We start from the raw sequence: 20424 nt of genomic DNA on the forward strand, positions 1-20424 counted from the left end.
CCTCTATTGCATCTGCAGAAAACAGCAGCAGGAGACTCTCAGGTGGTTCACAATTTAGTGGAACCACCTGTGTCGTCAGGGCCTAGTAAAGACCCCAAGATATCCTGCAACGATTTTGCAAAGTTTTTTTCAGATAAAGTTGCTCAGATTCGGAAAGAGGTAGACTCCACCATGGAAGCAGGGCTGGGGCGGGAGAGTACTAGAGTCCTGTCTAGTCAAGTTGTGTGGGATCAATTCCAATCTGTTTCCTCCGAGGATGTGGACAGGCTGCTTGGACAAGTGAAACCGACCACCTGTCTCCTTGATCATTGCCCACCCTGGCTCATAAAAGTGAGCTGGGAAGGGCTGGGCGATGTGCTTCGCAGGGTGGTGAATGCTTCCCTCTGTGAGGGAGCCTTCTCAGACCTGCTGAAAGAGGCGGTTATTAAACCGCTTCTTAAAAAAACAGCTTTGCACCCAGCTGAGATGGTCAACTATCGCCCAGTCTCAAATCTTCCATTCTTGGGCAAAGTGATTGAGCAGGTGGTTGCGGAACAACTCCAGGCACACCTGGAGGATGCAGACGATTTGGATCCCTTCCAGTTGGGATTCAGGCCTCACCATGGGACTGAAACTGCCTTGATCGCACTGGTTGATGATCTCCGGCGGGCTAGGAACAGAGGTGAAAGCTGTTTCCTAGTTCTGCTGGATCTCTCAGTGGCCTTTGATACCACGACATCCTTCTGGAGGGGCTGGGAGCTGGGAGCACTGTCATACAGTGGTTCTGCTCCTTCCTCCTGGGCCGTGTTCAGAAAGTGGTGATGGGGGATGAGTGTTCGGACCCCTGGGCTCTCACTTGTGGGGTGCCTCAGGGTTCCGTCCTCTCCCCCATGCTTTTTAACATCTATATGAAGTCGCTGGGAGAGATCATCAGGGGGTTTGGGCTAGGTGTTCATCAGTATGCGGATGATACCCAGGTCTACATCTCTTTTAAATCAGAACCAGTGAAGGTGGTGAAGGTCCTGTGTAAGTGCCTGGAGGCAGTTGGAGAATGGACGGTGGCTAACAAATTGAGGTTGAATCCTGACAAGATAGAAGTACTGTTTTGGGGGGACAGGGGGCTGGCAGGTGTGGGGGACTCCCTGGTCCTGAATGGGGTAACTGTGCCCCTGAAGGACCAGGTGCGCAGCCTGGGAGTCTTTTTGGACCCGCAGCTGTCCATGGAGATGCAGGTCAATTCTGTGTCCAGGGCAGCTGTCTACCGGCTCCATCTGGTACGCAGGCCGAGACCCTACCTGGATTCAATGTCAGATGGGATTGCCAACGTCTTTTTTCCCTGGATCCCTACCGGCTTTCCACTACCTTTTAATTAAAAAAAATATGATTTTTTGCCAAGCACATAAAGCTGAATGCACACAAGTTGGAAGTTGCAAGGCTTACTGCATTTGTAAAGAAAAGAGAAAATGTCTGACAAATATTTTGCATGAACTTTGTATGGCACCCACACTCACTTTCAGACTACAGTTCAGATATTGAAATGCTATATATATTTAATTGCAAACAGTTTCTAATGTTATGTAGACATTAGTGCCTTAGAATACAATAAGATCTGCATTTCAAGTTGGATTTGCACATTGCTGTACACACCAGACAGGGGACCGGGATGTCCTCACTGTTGCACATTCCTTATTTGGATTCCCCACCCCAGCAACCCTCCTGTACTCTGTGCAGAGGCAAATGCCGTCTCAAGTGTACATACCTCAACTTACTGTGAAGTGAAGGTAGCTTACATTTTGAAATCTGAGGGAAGCTGGTTTGGGGGGGGAAGTGCATCAAACAGCACTGTCTCTTAAGGAAGTACAGAAGAGATATGGATTGTGGCTAATGTGTAACTAGCTTCAAATACCAGTGGTGGGAGCTCACAAGAGCCATAGCAAATATTAATGTGGACATAGCCTCAGAGAAACATCCACACATCAAATTGTCCACATTGCCTTCATCCCAGTAATGACATAGCAATAGATGAAAATTCCTAAACAGACAGACTCGTGCATGAAACTGGAGACTACTAGCTGATAGTGTCTCCTTAAATGACCTTAACCACAAGTACCATATTGGCCAGATTATAAGCCGCACCCGAAAATAAGCTGCTCCTTTAAAATTCGGGGGGGGGGGATGCCCACAATACCTGAATATAAGCCGCTCTCTTAAAATTCCGCAGGCACTCACACCCATTCCGTTTTACCATATGTCTGTTTCAGCGGCGATATGGTAAAAGCCCATTTTTGTAAGGTCGCGAATTTGTTGCACTTTAACTTTTCACTGTTGGAATTTGGAATAAAAGTGTGTCTTATATCCAGGCGAATACGGTACTTTGAAATGTATTTCTAACCCCCCTGATAATGCTTCAAGCGCTCTCCTGTTGGATATGTTGTCATTTCGTAATCTTTAACCTCACTAGTGGAGCGAAGTCATACTTTTATCGGTTGTGCTATTGTTGGTGTTGCTTACTGATAACAGAGAGAGGTTTTATCAGCTTTGCTGAGGAGTTTATCAGAAGGTTGAGGTCATCAAGACTTAGTTTGTTAAAATAGATTAATAACTATTCTTGCAGAATTAAACAGCGTTTGAGCCAGAAAACCATTTGCCAATGCGGCGACCCTGATTCAAAACTGTTGAGGCTTTGGGAAATATTTTTTAAGGGAATTTTGGTTCAGCATTGTAGTTTAAACTTACCCGAATGACCCTGGCCTCACTTAAAAAAAACAAAACAAAACACTTCCACTAATGAGGTTGACTGACGTAAGCAAGCACTATATTTGTTTTTACCTGCTGCCATAATTATATACGGTAAGTTGCCATTTTAGATGTTTACATTTGTTTGGAACTTTTTAATGTTAACACCAGTTGGATGGGTTACACATTATTTTATGGTGTGCAACTTTGTGCATCCAGCTTGTTGAGGAATCTTCATCACCAATAGGAACCAAGCATGCAAATTCACTGGCCAAGGAAAAAGAGCCATTGGTTCCGAGGTTTTAGCTGACAGTATGCAGTGATGTTGAGGACTGGCCAGTGGGGAGCCATGAGGGCTGATGTGAGCATGATTATCCAATTATTAAATTTCTATATCACTTAATATATTAAAAACAGCTGACTGAGAAGAGCATGTGGCGTTCTTCCTCAGAAGAAACCTGGGGGGACAGGCCACTGGTATAGAGATTGTTCTGCATTTATAATTAGGAACAGTCAGTGCTTTTTTTCTAAAAAAAATGTTTAGGGATACTCTCATTTTGACTCAAGAAAACCACCATTTTATAGTTCAAATTGGGGGGGGGGGGGAATAAATACAGTAAATGGACAAAAGTACAAAAATCCACAAAATGTTTAGGGGTATGCATCCCCCTGCGTCCCCCCAGAAAAAAAGCACTGGAAATAGTACAAGCCGAACTTGCAGCAAAATGTTGCAGCGTGGAGGGCTTCTGTTCAGGATTCCAACCATCCAGACATGCTCTTTAGGATACACCATTAAATCTCCATCCCCTGGTTTCCTGTTAACCCTCCTCCCTAAATAAAGTGAGTTAGTGTTTGGTGACTACTGAGCATGCTGAGTCCTCCTTAGGATCCTCTGTGGGGGTCCCCTCCTTCATAAAAAATAATAATAAGTTTGTTGCAAACCTTGGGATTCCCACAAATCTGCGAATAACTTGTGTATGGATGGTGGTGGTTTGGCTATACAAAGATCCACACTTGGAGAATGGGTTCACTCTTAGGATATAGGATGGCAGAAGGTAAAATCATTGTGCTATCTGAAAGTATGATGTCCGTATATGCGTGCGAATGAAGGCTAGGGATGATTTTGTTCTCACTGTTCATCTAGCAGCACATGGGATAAGCAGGGAGTTGCACAGTAGTTTGGAGTGGTTTAATGTTTCAGAAGTATCCGTGGCCCACTTAGGGAAAATCAATACCCAGTGCCAACATTAGCCTGATATGGGAAGGGAGCAGGGGTCATTTCAGGCTGTGCTTATTTCAGCCTGTGAAATTTCACCTGCCAGTAAGATATAAATAGACACAATGAGGTCTTACTTTAGACAAATATATGCCACCTAGTGGTAAAAGTTATCTTCCAGTGCCTCTTTTAAGCCTGGAGAGCAGGGAATGGGGAACCAGATGTTTTTGGCTTCAACTCCCACCATCTCTGACCACTGGCCATGCTGGTTGGAGCTGGAGTGCGAAAAGCGTTTGGGGGTGCACAGTTTCCCCATCTTTGACCTAGAGTATCTGCAACCACTTTACATAGAACAAGCAAGTTTCTCAGCAGAGGCAGGTGCTGATAAGAACACACCTGTCCACTTTTTTTGGGTGGCATGGGCGAAATACCTGCAGTGAATCCGAATCGCATAGGATGAATTGCTTCATGTTATTATGACATTCTCTTTCCCACCCACCCCCTTTTTGTATTGAGTGGCTTATTTGCACCAAGCTTCCCCCTGCCCCAAGGATGAGGTTTATTCTTCCAGGTTAAAACTGAAAACTGTGAAGAATTGTCAAGGATTACGGCGTGTTTACCGTTCCCCAAAGATAAACTTCAGCTAATTAAGATCTTTATACTAGTCCTCGCAATAACAGGAAACCAATTTAGACATCTATGTACAGCTTATTTATAAAAAGGTTCCACATCTGTGCTGCCTGCCATGCAAGGGAATATTTTTCTCCATCAGGATTGCTCCTAAAGGCCTAAGATTGTGTATTCATGTAGCAACGCAAATACAAGTGGCTTAATGTACAATCTCCAGCACATATATTATTTCCAGAACTCATTATGTAGGAAGCAGCCTTCGGAAGCTGAACAAAAACCAGGGAATAAGCAATGACATGGATTTTATAGCTTGTACTTTTCTTTTTAGCTCTGAACCCGTGTTCACACTAATTGGACAAAGTACACTTTAGATGTTGAGAACAATGATAAACACTTTCCAAAACATGAATGAACCATACGATTTCCTTTAGAAGTGTGCTCTTATTTAAGACTCAGCAATGTAGTCTGCTGCTTTGGCCAAGCAACGCCACTTGTCAGGCAGGATCAACAAGGACTTCAGGCGAGAGCTTCCTATTCTGTGTGCTGAAGGCTCTTATGGCAACTCTCGATTGCAACATGGGGTCTTTAATATTTGCATATTTTGTTTTGAGTAGGCTAGGCAACTGCAGTGTGCAGATCTTGAACAGATATTTTAGCCACGTTTCTAATTTCCAAACAAAGTGACCCTGTCATTCTGTTAAGCCTTTACATACTATCACCGGCAACCCTACAATTCAATTGGGCCAAGTCCTTCCCATCAACTAGGAAAGAGCCTTCTACGTTGAGTGGCGGCTGATCCTTCAGGACAAATGGGACAGTGACCCGTCAACCTCAACCAGGCCCCATTTGCTTGCTTCTTATAACCAGCCCAGGGCAAGGCATGGCCTGTTAGCTTCCTCCTCAGGGGTACCCCTTATAGAACTCAGCAGGGAGGATAGCCTCTGTGTGTCATCGGCTCTGGTTCCCCATACTGCATACCTTCCAATTGTTCCTATTTGCCAGGGACACCCCCAGAATTACAGAAGCCATCCCGGCCTCTGATATGAACCCAGAATGTCCCAGGGACGAGCATACGCTGGCGTTTGCAGTGGTGCTGCTCTCTCGCACAAGACCAAGGCACCAAAAGACGCGCATCCCAATTTTGGTCAGAGTAATGTTGGAGGGTATGTTACTGTTGGTCTCCCTGACTTCTGTCCTACCAGTTCCAATTTATTATTATAAGCCGTCCCAGACTCTGCCTTCAGCAACTGATGCCCTTCTTTGAATGCCTCCTCCGGAGGGTGGCAACAGAAGATTGGGCCTTCTTTGTAGTGGCTCCCCATTTCTGGAATGCTCTCCCCAGGGACGTTCACCTGGTGCCTTCATTATATATTTTTAGGAACCTGCCGAAAATGATCCTCTTCAACCAGGCCTTGGGCCGATTAATATTCTGTGGGAAAGGGGTGTTCTTGTTTTGCTGGTTTGTTTTATTCTGTGAACTGGCCTGAGATCTTATGCTGAAGTGCGGTATATAAATCTAATAAAGAAAGACGTAAAGATGTATTTATTTAATTTGTATAGTGGTGGATTGTTAAAAAACCCTCCAAGTGGAATGGGGCTTTTCCTGTTTTTACTGTGGTAGAAACTACAAGTTTAAGTGCTCAGGGGCAGAGTAACCTGTCTCCTGCCAGGTCAGCCTATTTAGTCCATCAAGCTCTGAACTGTACGTTGACTCGCTGCTGCTTTCCAGGGATCTCAAGCACAGCATCTTCCCCCATCCCTTGCTACCTGATCCCCAAAGCATGTGCTCTACTACCGAGCGAGGGTCCCTTCCCATAATTTCCAGCTCCACGGCTAAAAATAAACAGGAATGGCATTCCCCAGTGCTGGATTAAACCCTGTAGAGGCCACTAGGCAGTCAAAATCTTGGGGGGCCTCACACTGAACTAAGAAAGCTTGATATTGCAATTTTCTTTCAAGACCAATATTATTTTGATCCATTGCCGCAGGCTCCCTAAAAGGCGTGGAGCCTATACGCCTGTGCCTATTCTGCCTATTTGATAATCCAGCACTGCATTCCCCCTCCTGTGGCAGCGACCAGCTATGAAGACGCCCTTTAAAACACAACTTGGAAATAAAAACAAACGCAGAAAAACCAGCGGATGCTCAGCATTGTCGTTGTTGGAAGAAGGTTCGCATGGACAGCAACACGTTTAAAGGGCGATATTAAAAAAGAGAGAGAGAAAAGAACCCAAACACAACCATTCCCCTTAGGATCCACTGAGGTCGCATCCAGATGCTGAACAGCTGCCAGAGCTGATCATCCAGTGTCTTCTTCAAAGCAGGCTAAGCAGGCAGGAAGGGACACAGCCTGGGGACTCTATCCTCACGAGACTGCAGGGTCCGATGGTATAAGTGACTTCATTCTCACACACCCCTGGTGGCAAACAGATCTCCTTGGTGACGGTGGAGTAGTTGTACTCCTTCCCTCTGCAAGTCTTAAATTCTTCCTCGTGCTCAGCCGACACTTTGATTTTCCCATCTTGTACCCTCACTGTAATGTCTTCCGGGTCGAAACCCTTAACGTCCATTAAAGCCAGCAGCTTTGGGCGGCTACATGCTGCCATCATCTTAGTGATCCTTCTTCGAATTCTGCAAAATAATAGCAACAGCAGTAGTAATAATGGTTACAATAATAACATAGGAAAGAAGAACGAGCCAAGCTGCTTCAAGCGGCCGGAATCCCGCACACAGGATGACGATGATGATACTGATAATAATAATAATAATAATAACCACAGAGCCTAGGATTTGCCGATCAGAAGGTCAGCGGTTCGAATCCCCGCGACGGGGTGAGTTCCCGTTGCTCGGTCCCTGCTCCTGCCAACCTAGCAGTTTGAAAGCACGTCAAAGTGCAAGTAGATAAATAGGTACCGCTCCAGCAGTACGGTGTTTCCGTGCGCTGCTCTGGTTCGCCACATGCTGGCCACATGACCCGGAAGCTGTATGCCGGCTCCCTCGGCCAATAAAGCGAGATGAGCGCCGCAACCCCAGAGTCGGTTTCCCCAGCCACTCTGGGCAGCTTCCAACAAAGTATTAAAATACAAGTGGTATTAAAAGACAACAAAGTATTAAAATACAGGATGAGGCTAAATCTGCTGATAAATAGGCATGATTCGACGGTACATTGTGTCGGTGGATTGACATTATGTGACACTGGAAACCAAATGGTTGCAATACATTACATCAGCTTGTACCAGTTCACAGGAAATGCCACAGGGTTGAACTCATCTATATCCTTGTGTTGGTAGAACTGGACAGTGACAAATCTGTGATGTTTGCTGCAACATTAGACTCTAATCATTCGCCAGTGGCCTTCTCTCTCTCTCTCTCTCTCTCTCTGTGTGTGTGTGTGTGTGTAGGGGCGTGTGCAGTGTTAGAAACTAGCCAGGCGCCAGGTGCGTTTTGCAACTGGCATGGGTCCAATTGCGACTATGTGGAGATCTCTGGATGCCAGGTTGGCGGCTGACATCTCCATCTGGCTGGCCCCTCCAGCTTTCTTAAGCAAATAAGCTGAAGAGCTTATTTTTTGCATTTAGATCCCAGCTTTTTCTCCAAGGAGTGCATAGTTAATTCCGTACAACAACAACAACCCTGTGAGGTAGGTGAAGATGCCGTGACAGGCCCAAGGTCACCCAGTGAGCTTCATGACTGAGTGGGGATTTGAACCCTGATCTCCCAGGTCCTAGTCCGACACTCTAACCACTACACCACACTGGCTTCCTAGAGTACTTCTGCTATGGGACAGCTATATAAATGAAGGAGGTAAATAAATTTGGGGAAAGCAAAATGTCCCTTAGAGAGGGATCGGAAATATTTTCCTTGAAGCTTGCATTTGTTTTATTCTAGATTGTTTTATTGAATGTTTTATTGAAAACTGCTTTGAGACCTTTTTATTTTTTTAAAAAATAAAGTGGTAAGTGGTATGGAAATAAAATGAAAAATAGTTACAAAAAAGAGGAGCCTAGACATTCCATTGTAGTGACTGTAACTAAGGCTGAAGGTGCCATTTGGCAATTAGCTTATATATAGGAGGTAAATATATAAACATTATCTAATGCAGGACATTTTATAAGCATACTAAAAAGCTTGCAATCTAGGGATAGTTAAAAGGAAGGCACATAAAGAAATGTGGCTATGTAGAAAAGGAATACACAGTTGGAAACAAGTGCTGAAGGAAAGGCATCCTTCAAAATTCACACTTCTCCAAATTTTGCAATGCCACTCTCCAGTCATGTGTACAAAAAATTAATATACTAGGGTAAAGTGTGCGTTGAAATGCACGTATGTGTGAAAATAACACGCAAAAATGCATAAAGATGTGTTCATTAGGAGAAATTCACACTAAAATGATGATAAATTTTCACGAGAACCTTTTTTTAAAAAAACACACAAAGTGATTCGAATGTAAGATTGGGGGGAAATAGAAACTTGCAGGTTTGCCCATCCCTGCTCTTGAATGACATAGGATCCTGGGTATTTGATTTGATGGAGCAGCACTTCTCAACGTCCCCTCCCTCACCCCTCAGATCAGCAGGGAAAGCCCTGCTTGTGGATCCACCAATGGACATCTCTTATTGTGAAGGGACCTGGAGTAGAGGCTTCTCTGCAGAGCTCCCTCTTCGTGGAGTCAAGAGCAAACACAACACAGATGGGGTTTTCCATCACCTGCTGGAAACACTTTCTTTCTCTAGCTGTTACAGGCTATGGTTAGACTGTTTTTGAGCTTGGGGGTTATCTTTTATTATAGAAGGGACTATGAGTGTCATCTAGTCCAACCCTCTGCAGGAATATTTTGCTTAATGTGGGGCTTGAAACCACGACCTTGATTTAAGAGTCTCCTGCTCGACCAAATGAGCTATATTTTATTGCACAGTCAGAAGTCTTTGTGCTAATGGAAATATTTTGCTGGATATTGCCTATGGATTAATTTATTATGGAAACTGTTCTGAAGTTACCTGGTGACTAAAAGTGGTATAAAGGTAACAGGACCCCTGACCATTAGGTCCAGTCGTGGCCGACTCTGGGGTTGCGGCGCTCATCTCGCTTTATTGGCAGAGGGAGCCGGCGTACAGCTTCCGGGTCATGTGGCCAGCATGACTAAGCTGCATCTGGCGAACCAGAGCAGAGAACGGAAACGCCGTTTACCTTCCCGCCGGAGCGGTACCTATTTATCTACTTGCACTTTGACGTGCTTTCGAACTGCTAGGTTGGCAGGAGAAAAGTGGTATACAAGCACACAAAAGGAACCACGAACATGGGTCTTTTATTCCACTTACAATAGAAATCCAAACGCCACTTTCAGATTTGCTGAAACGTGAACATGCTCAATGATAAATGACGAAGTGGCAGGCCAGGTCATTACATATTTGTAGTGCACCCTTCTGCCAAGAATCTCATGACAACATACATGGAATTCCTTACCCTACCCTGTGAGGTAGGGTCATTCCTTGAATTTATTTGAGGAATATGTATTTTGGCCACGCTCAGTTCTGTTATCTAACTACTGGCTGTAAAACTTTAGTTTCCTGTGTGGTGCTTATATGAGTCTCAAATTATATGCAGCCAGAGACCATCTTGGCTGTGAGTCCTGGAAGACCTGCCCCCTGCCTTGCTGGTTTTTCCCACCTGGCTTGGGAGGGTGGGGCCTTGACTGGCTCCAACTACAAAAGTGGAGGCTACTGAACAAATTATTGGGCTGGGGGATTATTTAGTTGTTTTTTTGTTGGGGTTTCTTGTTGCTGTTATTGATATTAATTTTCTGCAATTGTTATTTTTAGACCTTGATTTATGTGGAAATTGATAACCCTTGTTGTGTGCTTCTTGATATGTTTTATTTATTGTTTGACTGTTGTGATAGTAACAAGGCCTGCTGGATCAGACCAAAGGCCAACTAGTCTAGCATTCTGTTCCCACAGGGGCCAACCAGCTACAGAAATTAAATTGTTATAACAGGGACCGAGCAACAGGAGCTCACCCTGTTGTGGGGATTCGAACCGCCGACCTTCTCATCAGCAAGCCCTAGGCTCAGTGGTTTAGACCACGGTGCCACCCGGGTCCCTTTACAGAACTAGATACACAGGAACAAATGCACTCCCCATTGCTTCCACCCTGCTCCTTTTAACACCTTAACAATTAACACCTTAAATAATTACGCAAGCGACAAACTGGAGAAACCCGTTTACCTGGCCAGTTCTTGCTCAGCTTCTATCTTAGCCCTGATAGCTTTACGCTCCAAAGGTGTGAGGCAAGGCGGTCTACAGGGACGACAGCATAGTATGTCACACAGGCAGTGTGGGTAGGGGTGGAGAAGACAGCAGCAATGTGGGTGGAGACTTATATCACAAAGGCAGGTTGCCTGGACTTCGCAGGATTTAGGGCAGCAACTCATGTCCATAAGCCTTAAGCGCTTCTTTATTTCTCTGTCGGTTCGCCTTAAATCTCGCCTTACAGCTTCCAGGGCGTTGCAGAGGGTAGCCATGAGTAGGCATTAAACCATATTAACCGACGAGTACAGCCTTCAATAAAGGGCACTCGTCAGGGGGAAAAAATTGGTCTTGCAAGCCCCGGCCAGAAGTTTGCATTAAGGAGCAAGCAACTGGTGTTCTGGCTGTATTCCAGCATGGCGTTTATGACATCATTGCTCTGCAAATATGTCACAGTCTAGCCATCGCCACGGGAACGGTAAACTGTAGTTATGTCTCAGCTGCTGAATGTAAAATGCCAGCCCGATGAAGCATCAAGGTCATTCTTTCATGTACAATGAAGTCAGAAAGCTCCGAGTTTGTGGTATTTGTTAAAAGCCATTACAGACTTCTGTTAAAAGCCCACATTACAGACTTTCTCATTTCTCAGGGGGGTATCTTGTACTTTGGCCTCTTGGTAGGAAATGAGTGTGATGTGGGTGTCTTAATGGTGTTGTGATAGGAACTAAAGATTGGTTTGGGCGAAATACTTGGACGTTGTCCAATTGTCCTTATAAACACAGAAACATAAAACATATAGGCAGAAAGCAAACCAGGCCCATATCCTGAAAAGCCAAATCCAATGATGAATAATGTTTCACAACATTACTATTGGGGGCCAACTATTAAATTTAAACTCAAAATTTAGTTCAGGAACCATTTTATGTTCAGAATGTGGCCTCCTAAGAGATATCCCTCAAACTTTCTGAAGATCTATCGTATTTTTCGCCCTATAGGACGCACCGGCCCATAGGACGCACCTAGTTTTTTGGGGGGGAAATCAAGGGGAAAAAAATTATTTCCCCCCCCCCCAGGTTTGCGCAGCCATCCCCAAGCTAGAAGAGAGAGACAGAGCGCTCCATCTCCCTCTTCTGCCTTCAGGGACAGCATCTCTAGCCTCCGTGGGGCAGCGGCTTGCCCCGCTGTCCCCCGAGCTTATGTGGCTGGCGATGGGGAGAAGCAAGCTTGCTTCTCCCCCCGCCAGCCTCCAGATCAGGTCCGGGAATAGCGGGGTGGCGGCGCTCTGCCTCCCCACTATCCCCCGAGCTTGTGGGGCTGGTGGGGGGGGGAAGCAAGCTTGCTCCCCCCAAGCCTTCAGATCAGGTCAGGGAATAGCGGGGTGGCGGCGCTGCACCTCCCTGCTATCCCTCGAGCTTATGGGCTGCAGGCTGCTGCCTGCAAGCCTTGCGACCCCGCAGGACCTCGCGCCGGGATCCGGGGGGTGGCGCGGAGCTGCAAGAAGCCCTGGAGCGCAGGCAGCTCTGCGCCACCCTCCGGAGCCCCGCGCAGCTTCGCGCTGGGATCGGGAGGGTGGCGCGGAGGTGCCTGTGCTCCAGGGCTTCTTGCAGCTCCGCGCCACCCTTCGGAGCCCCGCGCAGCTTCGCGCCGGGATCCGGAGGGTGGCGCGGAGCTGCAAGAAGCCCTGGAGCACAGGCAGCTCCGCGCCACCCTCTGGAGCTCCGCGCAGCTTCGCGCCGGGATCGGGAGGGTGGCGCGGAGCTGCAAGAAGCCCGGGAAAGCCTGCATTCGCCCCATAGGACGCACACACATTTCCCCTTCATTTTTGGAGGGGAAAAAGTGCGTCCTATAGGGCGAAAAATACGGTAATTCTTGGGTAACAAGACTGAATACGTCTCCACCTCCTTCAGAAATAACACCAAGTTCCCTCAGATGGTTTTAGTTAAAATACACTGGGATTCAGTTTTCTGTGCCCACTGTCTCCTACTGCTTGTATTTACTCTGATATTATGAAATGGCCATTATGTCACAGGTTTCATGCGAGAAATATAAAAGGCAAAATTTTCAGACTTTTGCTTTGATCAGGATGCCCTGAACTATGGTTTTACAAAATTCTATGAATTGCCGAAGTAATTTAACATCCTGCTTTGTATCCAGTGGTAGTCCTACTCAAAGTAGACCCAATAAAATGAATGACTAATACTAACTTGGGCCCATTAATTTCAATGGGTCTACTCTTGATTAAAACTTAGTTGGGTACAACTCCCATCTTTAACAATGCTTTCAGGGGGTCCTTTAGGCAACTGTTGCGCAGGATGGTAAAAAGTACATCCTATCGCAGGGTTTAAAGCCCAAAAACCAATTGCAGAAGTTTTATACTACAATTCTAGGGTATATAAATTTTGTTCTAAGAAGTAAAAACAATGCCTTGACTAAATTTCACATGTACCCTCAGTGCCACCTTGTTCTCTGGACACTGTAGATCCACTTTTTGGTCTCCAAACGGGCCTCTGAGAAGCATATCCTCTTTTGCTGTGTGTGAGAGAGGAAGGGAAATGTAAGAGACCGAATGGGGTGGCACACAGAGAGAAGGAGCTATGTAATGCTGCAAACTCCACCATCTTTTGGTCCTGGCTCTGTCTGCTACCAAGCTGTAGTCCCCGACTTTTTAAATCACCTCTTGTTTAGGGATAGCACAGCTCTGTTTTGGGGGCAACAGCAGATACAACACCCACTTCTTGGTCTGCTAGTTTCTGTGGACTAGAAGCAATTCACACCAAGTACCGTATTTTTTGCTCTGTAAGACTCACTTTTTCCCTCCTAAAAAGTAAGGGGAAATGTGTGTGTGTCTTATGGAGCGGATGCAGGCTGCACAGCTATCCCAGACGCCAGAACAGCAAGAGGGATTGCTGCTTTCACTGCGCAGCGATCCCTCTTGCTGTTCTGGCTTCTGAGATTCAGGATATTTTTTTTCTTGTTTTCCTCCTCCAAAAACTAGGTGCGTCTTGTGGTCTGGTGCGTCTTATAGAGTGAAAAATACGGTAGATTGCACACAACTGGAGCTCTGATTCTGAGCAGCAATCACACACCTTAATATTCCGTAGCTATCCTTTTCTTGTTGTTGTTTAGTCGTTTAGTTGTGTCCGACTCTTCGTGACCCCATGGACCAGAGCACGCCAGGCACTCCTGTCTTCCACTGCCTCCTGCAGTTTGGTCAGACTCATGTTTGTAGCTTCGAGAACACTGTCCAACCATCTCGTCCTCTGTCGTCCCCTTCTTCTTGTGCCCTCCATCTTTCCCAACATCAGGGTCTTTTCCAAGGAGTCTTCTCTTCTCATGAGGTGGCCAAAATATTGGAGCCTCAGCTTCACGATCTGTCCTTCGAATGAGCACTCAGGGTTGATTTCCTTAAGAATGGATACGTTTGATCTTCTTGCAGTCCATGGGACTCTCAAGAGTCTCCTCCAGCACCATAATTCAAAAGCATCAATTCTTCGGCGATCAGCCTTCTTTATGGTCCAGCTCTCACTTCCATACATCACTACTGGGAAAACCATGGCTTTAACTATACAGACCTTTGTTGGTAAGGTGATGTCTTTGCTTTTTAAGATGCTGTCTAGGTTTGCCATTGCCTTTCTCCCAAGGAGCAGTCATCCTTTAATTTCATGACTGCTGTCACCATCTGCAGTGATCATGGAGCCCAAGAAAGTAAAATCTGTCACTGCTTCCATTTCTTCCCCTTCTACTTGCCAGGAGCTGATGGGAGGTGATCCTTTTCTTACCTCTATCTAATACACAAGTTTCCTGACATTATGACACTTGTATCTGGGAGTACATATTAAGAGAGTAAGCATCCTAGCAAACAACTGAAATTGCTCTAGGATCAACCCTTGGCCTGCCTTTGCTAGTGGGGCCACTTGTGGTGGTAGGGTAGGGTGGAAACCCTCCTCAGAAGATTTTAATGCATGGAAGGGAATATTGTTTCATTCAGCTGATTGCAGCAACAACAGAAATAACTGTAATTGTTGATTCTCATTACACTAGAGCTCATTGACCCACCTTAAAGCAGGCACTAGTTGCGATCGGAACTGGCTCATTATTTCTTAACCAGCCTCCAGGTGGCAGCAGAGGGCAATTTGAGCAAATTATAGGAGCAGGGGCCTCCTCTCTAGTTGCTTTCTCAAACTCTGCCTTCCAGATGTTTTTTGGCCTACAACTCCCATGATCCCTAGCTAGCAGGCCCAGGGGTCAGGGATGATGGGAACTGTAGTCTCAAACCTTCTGGAGGGCCGAGTTTGAGGAAGCCTGCTTTTAATATATCCTTGAAGGCTTGGTGGGTTGATCTGGATAGTTGCATTGGATCCCTTTCCAACTCTGTGATTCTTGATTCTCAGTATTTCTGCAAGTGAAGCTATGGGTGTGGGTTCCCCCGAGGCGGTACCTCTTAAGGCCTTTACAAAATCTTCCCTGCAGGGTGAGAACATTCTGAGAAACCCTCCTGCAACTGATATTATAGGCAGAGTACAGCCATCAGGGCTGATAGCGTTTGATAGCCCTCTTCCCTGAATTTGTCTAATCCTCTTTTAAAGTTGTCTAAATTGATGGCCTCAATGCCTCATGTGGAAGCAAGTTCTGCAGTTTAACTATGCACTGTATGAAGGACTTTCTTTTATCCGAATCTTCCAACATTCAGCTTCGTTGATGTCCAAAAGTTATTGCGTTAAGAGACACCATGGCACTCATTTTAACAGAAACTGAAATGGCCAAAATCTTATAGTTTAAATACCTTGTATTGTGCATACTGTTTTTTCTTATAAGACTCTTAAATTTCAAACTTCATCTTAAGGCATTACCACGTTTCCTAGTTTCATTTCTTAAAACTCCAAACTTTTTTGAGAAAACAAAAAGCAATTCTTACATTATTTAAATAGTTATCTACTAGGTTTTTTTGCTCTCCAAGCAAAAAAAGCAGATAGCATTAGTATTTGCTAATGGGGACAACAATAAGAGAGTGAAGTGACAGATTTGTCACTTACAAAGCCCTGCTGGCTTGTGCCATGGGCATGTTATCAAGGAGCGCCCATTGTGTGTGCAGGGGTCTCCAACTTTTTTGGGGGGGTAGGATGCCCATTTGAAGACCTAAGAACTGCACCACAAAACACCCATTTCGTGGAAGAAAAATTGGTGGTGTGCAGAACCTTTTCCACCAAACAAGCAAAATACTCAACTCATCCAAAAGCTGTCCTTATTTGCTTGATGTTCTTTTACAAAGATTAAAAACTGGGTGTACCTAGTGGCCTTGGTAAGCACCAATCAGGGTGTCTGAGGGGAGCATGTTGCCATGGACACAATGTTGGGGACCCCAGCCATAGTGTCCCCCCTTGTTAGAGATCTTCATGATTCATCAGTCAGGAGGGCAGCAACACCTACAGACACAAGCTTACTCAGAGGTTTAAAGACTAAACACAGCCAGCACAACTCTACAGCCAGTTTGGCAGGTAAACAGCCAAGGCCAGCCAGAGGAATGCCAACTGTAACAGTCAGCAGCACGGTGTGAAGATACACGATGTGATATTATTGATGAAGCCGACCAGGCCCAGGGTGGGTGAGTGTGTGGATGGAGCACTGTGAGGGAATCCTACATATTCTTCCTTTATTTCCACCATGGGAAGAAATATGGCATGTAAATGTAGCAAATGAAACCCTATAGCCTACTGGTCATCCTGGATAAGTGATGGATTACGGGCTTACCAGGAAAAGGACGAAGTCCTAATTTAGTGCCACTGATTCCACACAGACAATAATGTTCAGAACAATGCCTATATCAGGAGTACAGTGGTACCTCGGGTTACAGACGCTTCAGGTTACAGAATCCGCTAACCCAGAAATAGTACCTCGGGTCAAGAACTTTGCTTCAGGGTGAGAACAGAAATCAAGAGGCGGCAGCGGGAGACCCCATTAGCTAAAGTGGTACCTCAAGTTAAGAACAGTTTCAGGTTAAGAACAGACCTCTGGAACGAATTAAGTACTTAACCCGAGGTACCACTGTATATTGGTTTATATGCATAAGAGGAAGCAGCAGCAAAAAGAACTAGTGCAAACTTCCTGGTAGCATAGTAGGAAGCAGCAACGAAATTGGAAAAGACTTCCTGCCTGAGAGTCATAGATGTTGCAGTCACAAGCTGCATTTTTTGGGAATCCTGATAGGTACATAGATGTTAAAAAGAAGTTGCAGCAAGGTTAAAGCTCAGGCCTTTGACCTCAGAAAGTTACACACAAATCATATAACCATAGGTTAATAGTTCACGATGGGGCTTCTATACTCTAGCCCAGGGAAATGGAACCTCAGATCTGGAGACTTTCCAAGCCTCTATTTCTGGCTCTTAGGACTCTTCCCAGGTCACACCCTTCAGTGGCCCTGTTTTGCACCCTACTTGAGTGGTTTGGTGCCTTTGAGCTCTGAATAACGCTACTTGCTTGCCTGAAGGGTGCATGTAACTATCCAATTGTAAGGTAAAGGACTATTGACAGTTAAGTCCAGCTGCAGACAACTCTGGGGTTGCGGAGCTCATCTTGCTTTACAGGCCAAGGGAGCTGGCGTTTGTCCGCAGACAGCTTCCGGCTCATGTGGCCAGCATGACTAAGTTGCTTCTGGCGCAATGGAACACCGAAACCAGAGGAGCGCATGGAAACACTGTTTTACCTTCCTACCGTATTTGTCTACTTGCACTTTTTGGTGTGCTTTCAAACTGCTAGGGTGGCAGGGGCTAGCTCTTTTTCTCAGAATGTTCTCACCCTGCAGGAAAGATTTTGTAAGGCCTTAAGAGGTACCGCCTCGGGGGAACCCACACCCATAGCTTCACTTGCAGAAATATTGAGAATCAAGAACTACAGAGTTGGAAAGGGATCCAATGCAACTATCCAGATCAACCCACCAAGCCTTCAAGGATATATTAAAAGCAGGCTTCCTCAAACTCGGCCCTCCAGATGGGGTTCAAATCCCCGCGACAGGGTGAGCTCCCGTTGTTCGGTCCTAGCCCCTGCCAACCTAGCAGTTTGAAAGCACGTCAAAGTGCAAGTAAATACGTACTGCTCTGGCAGGAAGGTAAATGGCGTTTCCGTGTGCTGCTCTGATTTGCCAGAAGCGGCTTAGTCATGCTGGCCACATGACCCGGAAGCTGTACGCCGGCTCCCCCGGCCAAGAAAGCGAGATGAGTGCCGCAACCTCAGAGTCGGCCACGACTGGACCTAATGGTCAGGGGTCCCTTTACCTTTACAATGACCTGCCCGTGGGCCAGTTAAGTCTCATTCAGGTAACTGACACTTTACCTCATGGAGAAAAAGAAGAGGGGTGGTGATACAACCAAACGAACAGCCAGTGAACATAATTAAAACCACTGTCTTCAAGTGTGGTAAAGTGTAGGCCTAGGATTGTGGAAGCGGGACCTTCAGATCCTCATACAGCCACAAAGCGTGTTGGGTGACTCACTACACAACTACCTCCAGGGTTGTTGTGAGGATAAAATGGGGACAGGGCAGAGGAAGGAAACCTGTTATTGGCATCTGTCTGTCTTGAGAAACAATGGATTGCACTTCCCTATCCGTCACGCACGGAGGGCCCGTTTCACACAAACCGCAGTAAAGGTTTCCCCGGGGCTTTCCCCAGGCAAAGCTGCAAGTGCGACGTTCACACGTTCGCGGGTTCCCTCCCCGCCACCCCAACATAAATTTTAGCAACTCCTACAGAGTCTGGCTGGCAAGTCAAGGGAAAGCCTATGGCGACCTGCCAGCCTTTCCCACTCGGGGGCTTTTTCCTTCGCCAGGAGGATTCCCCCTCCCCTCGCAGGGTATTATTCCCCCCCCCCTCCACGCTAGTCGCTCGGTCTGTTCCGGGGGAGGAGAAAGAGGACGCCTCTTTTATCTCCCTCTCTCCGGGAAGGCCCACAAGCCGGGCGGCCAAGGCGGCAGCTGCGGCGGGACCGTCGGGAGAAGGCGGCGCTGACGCGCATCTCCGACGCGCACCGCCTCCTCCTCCTCCCCTCTCCGCACTGGAAGCGAAAGCGGCGCGCGCAGCCACGCGGCCCCCCTCTTCCCCAGTCCGCGCCTGACGCAACGCACGCCGGCCGCCGGCCAACCCTCGCGAGCTTTACATCGTCCCCGCGGCCGCCCGCTGCTGAGCGGCGGCCTGCCATTGGCTGCGGGGCGGCGGCGGCCCCGCCCCGTCCGCTCTCTCCCCGGCGAGGCGCAAGGAGAGGGAGGGAAGAGAGGGGCCGCTGGAAGTTAAGATGGCGGCGCGTGTGAGAGCGGGGCGCTGACCGAACCCTTTCCCGCCGCCGCGAGCTCCCCGCTCCCGCGCACGCCGCTGACCAGCCTCTCGCTCTCCCCTGGCGCCAAGCGGAGGCTCCCGAGTGTGAACGAGACACCCAGCGGCACTCCGGAGGGGGCGCCAAGCCCTCCTGCCCTCCCTCTCCCCCCCCGCCCGCCCGCCGTCGCCCGTCCTTTCTCCTCCTCCTCTCCCCCCCCCCCGCACCCTCCATTTCCTCCTCGCGCGCCCGGCCCCTGCCCGCCTCCCTCGAGGGAGGGGGAGCGAAACATGACATCGATCCACTTCGTGGTGCACCCGCTCCCGGGCACCGAGGACCAGCTCAATGACCGGTGAGGAGGGAGAGCGCGCGAGGGGAGGCCACTCGGGGCCCCCGGGAGTGGGGGGGGGGAGACAGAGGAAGCAGAAGAGGGGGAGGAGCCCCCGTGCGTGAGGGGAGGAGCCCCGCGTGTTTGGTTGACGGGAGTGAAGGGTTGGAGGTGGAATGTGGCGTTGGGGGGGGGGGACACTTCTCCTTCACTCCCTCCCCGGGATTTTGTTTATTTCCCCCACCCCTTCCTTTTCACTTTACATGTTGTGAGCGTCAACAAGGTTTTCCGCCTGGGTTGCAAGTGCAGGAGCCGCCTCGTGCATTTGGACGCTTATAATAAAACAAAAAAATAACCGATAAATAAATAAGTGAAGCCGCGGGTGTCAAAATGAGAGGCACGGTCCCATGCATCCTTACCCAGGTGCAACGATCCCATTGGATCCTGGGCTAAACGTGGGTATAGGATCCGGCTTGGAAACGTGTTGGTTTTGCTTTTGTCTCTGGATTTGCAAAAGGTGGGGTTGAGCAGACTCTCGGGTCTTCTCTCCCCGGCATTGAATAAAAACTTCGACTGACAGTGCGATCCCGCGTGGGGTTTCACGCTGATGGTGTGTATATTTTAACTCTGGCGCTACGGGAATCTTGACCGCAATGGAAATTTAGCTATTTCGAACGTTGCACACCATCAGATAAAATTCTGAAGGACTCTTCCATCTTATCTCGAAGAAGCTGCTAATCTTGTCTGTCTTAAGCGTAGAAAGCAAAGGAGCAAGACTAGGTTTTGAATTAAATGTGCTTTTAAGGGGGAATTTGCAACTACAAATTAGTGATGGGAAAGAGATAGGTAAATCAGTATGTTTATTGTGGCTGGTGTTCATGCAGGGTAGATCTATGAAATAGGCTTGATTGCATTGGGGTTGACAATCTTGAAACTGCTAAATGTATATGATTGGAAGCATAATGGAAAGCCTAAATTGCAAGCAATTTG

General features: G+C 47.2%; 2 protein-coding genes and 2 long non-coding RNA genes across 22 annotated transcripts in view; 2 read left to right on the forward strand and 2 right to left on the reverse strand.

Annotated features, from left to right (window-relative positions):
- The window catches only part of LOC310713227, a 96696-nt gene extending 88739 nt beyond the window's left edge, over positions 1-7957 (forward strand). Inside the window, exon 4 of the long non-coding RNA XR_014529114.1 lies at positions 7912-7957. This is a non-coding gene — a long non-coding RNA (uncharacterized lncRNA). The remainder of the gene's footprint in view (positions 1-7911) is intronic.
- ODF1 (outer dense fiber of sperm tails 1) lies at positions 6702-11214 on the reverse strand. The gene is made up of 2 exons (XM_083517066.1): positions 10786-11214; positions 6702-7192 (listed from the first exon to the last, which is right to left on the reverse strand). Exons 1-2 carry the CDS (start codon positions 11079-11081, stop codon positions 6877-6879), a joined length of 612 nt encoding a protein of 203 aa, XP_083373192.1. The 5' UTR covers positions 11082-11214; the 3' UTR covers positions 6702-6876.
- A 2047-nt stretch (positions 11215-13261) lies between these two features.
- On the reverse strand, positions 13262-18553 carry LOC310713440. The gene is made up of 3 exons (XR_014529247.1): positions 18133-18553; positions 15590-15690; positions 13262-13335 (listed from the first exon to the last, which is right to left on the reverse strand). It is a non-coding gene; the product is annotated as an uncharacterized lncRNA (long non-coding RNA).
- A 450-nt stretch (positions 18554-19003) lies between these two features.
- Positions 19004-20424, forward strand: part of UBR5 (ubiquitin protein ligase E3 component n-recognin 5) — a 67089-nt gene continuing 65668 nt past the window's right edge. For 7 of the 19 annotated variants that reach the window (XM_083517149.1, XM_083517163.1, XM_083517160.1 and 4 more), the window contains exon 1: positions 19055-19458. In XM_083517149.1, coding sequence (XP_083373275.1) covers positions 19397-19458 — 62 coding nt within the window. In that variant the 5' untranslated portion in view covers positions 19055-19396. Of the gene's footprint in view, positions 19459-20424 lie in introns of all 19 variants that reach the window. The other 12 variants (XM_083517166.1, XM_083517152.1, XM_083517150.1 and 9 more) reach the window with 3 other exon arrangements.

The sequence above is a fragment of the Podarcis liolepis genome (genome assembly GCF_965112155.1).
Source record: "Podarcis liolepis genome assembly, chromosome: 8".
Taxonomy (NCBI): domain Eukaryota; kingdom Metazoa; phylum Chordata; class Lepidosauria; order Squamata; family Lacertidae; genus Podarcis; species Podarcis liolepis.

Coding starts and splice junctions, on each gene's coding strand:
- ODF1 (XM_083517066.1), bottom strand. CDS start 11,081: ATGGCTACCCTCTGCAACGCCCTGGAAGCTGTAAGGCGAGATTTAAGG. Junction 7,193..10,785: donor GCTGAGCAAGAACTGGCCAG/GTAAACGGGTTT, acceptor ATTATTTTGCAG/AATTCGAAGAAGGATCACTA.